Source organism: Wyeomyia smithii, chromosome 2 (genome assembly GCF_029784165.1).
Source record: "Wyeomyia smithii strain HCP4-BCI-WySm-NY-G18 chromosome 2, ASM2978416v1, whole genome shotgun sequence".
NCBI lineage: Eukaryota > Metazoa > Arthropoda > Insecta > Diptera > Culicidae > Wyeomyia > Wyeomyia smithii.
Window position 1 is genome coordinate 276,113,254 of NC_073695.1, and position 2,744 is coordinate 276,115,997.

A 2,744-nucleotide genomic window follows, 5' to 3' on the forward strand; every position below is an offset into this window, starting at 1 on the left:
GCTGTTTTGTGAACTCCGGTCACAACGAAATACTGAAAAATTCCCGCTAAAAAATTGCGCTGAGTAGATTTTCTCATCTAGCCATGTTTCAGTCAGTACGATAATGTCGAATCCGGATTCAGTCACACCTTCATCGTACCACGTGCAGATGGCGCAGATGGTGGAAGAGTAACGCATGGAAGATGAAGCCTCCTCAAAGAGTAAATTCATTTCAACGATAGAATACTCGCCGGAGCTGGCATCCTGGAAGAACCCACCACTCATTCCGACCGCAGGATCGCGACGGCTATGTTGATCGCTGGCTGCAAGAGGCTCGACTGGGTCGGACGAATGGGGGACTTCCATAAAGCTTTGCACATTGCGTCCCGATGTTGTAGATGACATCACATCAAAGGTGGTAGTAAGATCACTACTGACTCGTTCATGGTTGCTAGAATTCATCGTCAACAAAAACTGTTCACACGAATTACGATACTTGCCTGGTGAGGCGGGTCGGAAAACCCCGTTCCCCCAACCGATAACACGACCGAGACGACTAAGATGAGGGATGGCTGCGATAGGTGCGACTGCATCGGGGGGGGGCAAGGGGCTTCCTTATGGCTCAAAACATTGCGTCTCGGTGGTGGTTGGGCGTGGATTACGATTCAAGTGCTTTAGATTTTACTGCGGGATCCACCATTCCCCTGGGGACCAGCTTAACAACTGTAGGTTCGGTTGTGATTTCAGGATTGGCCTTAACCATAGATGTAACAGCATCGACAGAGACATCCGGGCGAATTCGAGGTAGGTACAGCCAAAATTTTTGCTTCTCATTAGAGTAACTACTAGTAGGGACAGATACAATGCTCTCCCCAAAAGGTTTAGATCCTACCTGAAAGTCACTGACGGCCGGGCTGATCCATCAAGTCCGCGCAGACGCTTATTTGCTCGGCGTATTCCTGGCAAAGGCCAGTTTTGTTACAAGTATCTGGACTTGAGTGATGGATTTCGGAGAACAAGAAATGAACGTGTTGTCTCTTCAAGCAACTGATAACGAATGAACAAATTTTTCTCTTTATTGGGATTAAATATTATATTACGTTTCTAAGGAGAACGTTGCTTTAGTAACTATTGATGTTGGTTCAGGGTCGGACTCAACACTCCTCCTCAACATCAGATGGTTTAACTCCAATTAAAATACACATTTGTTCACAACGCCAGTATCTACTAAATCTTTCACAAAACAATATTTTGTATCTATATGCTTTGATCTTCGTGAATTCCTGTCACCGATAGTCAGTGCAATACAGCTTTAATTATCTTCGTGAATTAATATTGGTAGATCTAGTGTTTCTCCTACATCGTTAATTAATTTAAGTAACCACTGCAACTCTTGCAAACATTCTGCTAATGCTACGTATTCTGCTTCAGTACTGGATAATGCAACATAAGTTTGTTTTCTACATGACCATCCAATAAGCCCGCCAAACTTGAACAGAAAACCAGTATTCGATTTCCGATTTTTTACTTCACCGGCCCAGTCAGCGTCCACAAAACCTTCTAATATTTGTTTCGTGTCGTTGTTACCCAAATGCAGTTCATGATCTATAGTGCCTTTCAAATAGCGTAACACTTTCTTTGCTTCAATCCAGTCCGCATTGGTTGGGTTTGATACTCGGCGTCCAAGAATAGATGTCGCTATAGCTATATCAGGACGGGTGTTAACAGCGATGTACAACAAAGCCCCAATTAAGCTCTGGAAAGATTCTCGATCCTGAAGACTTTCACCATTCTCCTCCTTTTGTTGTAAAAATCCTGTTGCCATTGGAACTTTAGAGGGTTTGCATTGTTCCAATCCAAATCGCACAAGAACTTTCTGTATGTAGTTTCGTTGGTTGAGAATATATACATTATTTTCCAACCGAACTTGTATTCCAAGGAAATATTTCAGATTTCCCAACTCAGATAGCTTGAACTTGCGGCTTAGAACTTCGACGAAAAGCTTATACTCCTTGAGACTAGTGCAAACAACAACAATGTCATCAACGTAAATGAGCACGAACATTTTCAGTCCCTTTGATCGTCGAATATATAAACAGGAATCTGCACTGGAACGTTTGAATCCATTTTCCTGGAGTACTGAGTCGATTTGTTCATTCCAAACTCTAGGCTTCGTTTCAATCGACAAACAGCATTTGGATCCGTACTAGTGTACCCCGGCGGTTGCTTCATGTAAATCTCCTCCTGAAGCTTGCCGTACAGGTAGGCTGTCTTGATGTCTATGTGCCTCACCTGCATATTTTGTTGACTTGCCAAAATAAGAACGGTACGGAAAGTAGTTTGCTTGACTACAGGGGCAAATACTTGATCATAATCGGTTCCAAACTTCTGAGAAAAACCCTGCGCTACCAGTCTTGCTTTGAATCGTACAACTTTTCCAGACTCGTCTTCTTTCCGTTTATAAATCCATTTGCACCCTATTGCCTTTCGACCGGGAGGAAGTTGGATTAGCTCCCATGTTTCATTTTCACGAAGAGATGCTATTTCTTCTTGCATAGCCACCTTCCATTTATCACTATCTGCACTGACCAAAGCCTCAGCAAATGTTTTTGGATCAGTAGATGGACTTGCTGCAATACCAATCATTAGCCTTTCCGGTGCTACGCCAAAATTTGCACGACTCGACCGACGCACATTTTCATCAGCAATCGCTTCGTTTTCACTATCGGAATAAAACTCGTCTGGGGAATCTTCATTTTCTTGCT

General features: G+C 43.2%; 1 protein-coding gene across 1 annotated transcript; it reads right to left on the bottom strand.

Annotated features, from left to right (window-relative positions):
* Positions 1–1,291: 1,291 nt before the first annotated feature.
* LOC129720636 (uncharacterized) lies at positions 1,292–2,044 on the bottom strand. Its single transcript, XM_055672123.1, has one exon. It carries the CDS (start codon positions 2,042–2,044, stop codon positions 1,292–1,294), a length of 753 nt encoding a protein of 250 aa, XP_055528098.1.
* Between the last annotated feature and the right edge of the window lie 700 nt (positions 2,045–2,744).

Excerpts from the sequence above, each read along its gene's own strand:
- LOC129720636 (XM_055672123.1), bottom strand. The coding sequence starts at position 2,044 with ATGTTCGTGCTCATTTACGTTGATGACATTGTTGTTGTTTGCACTAGT.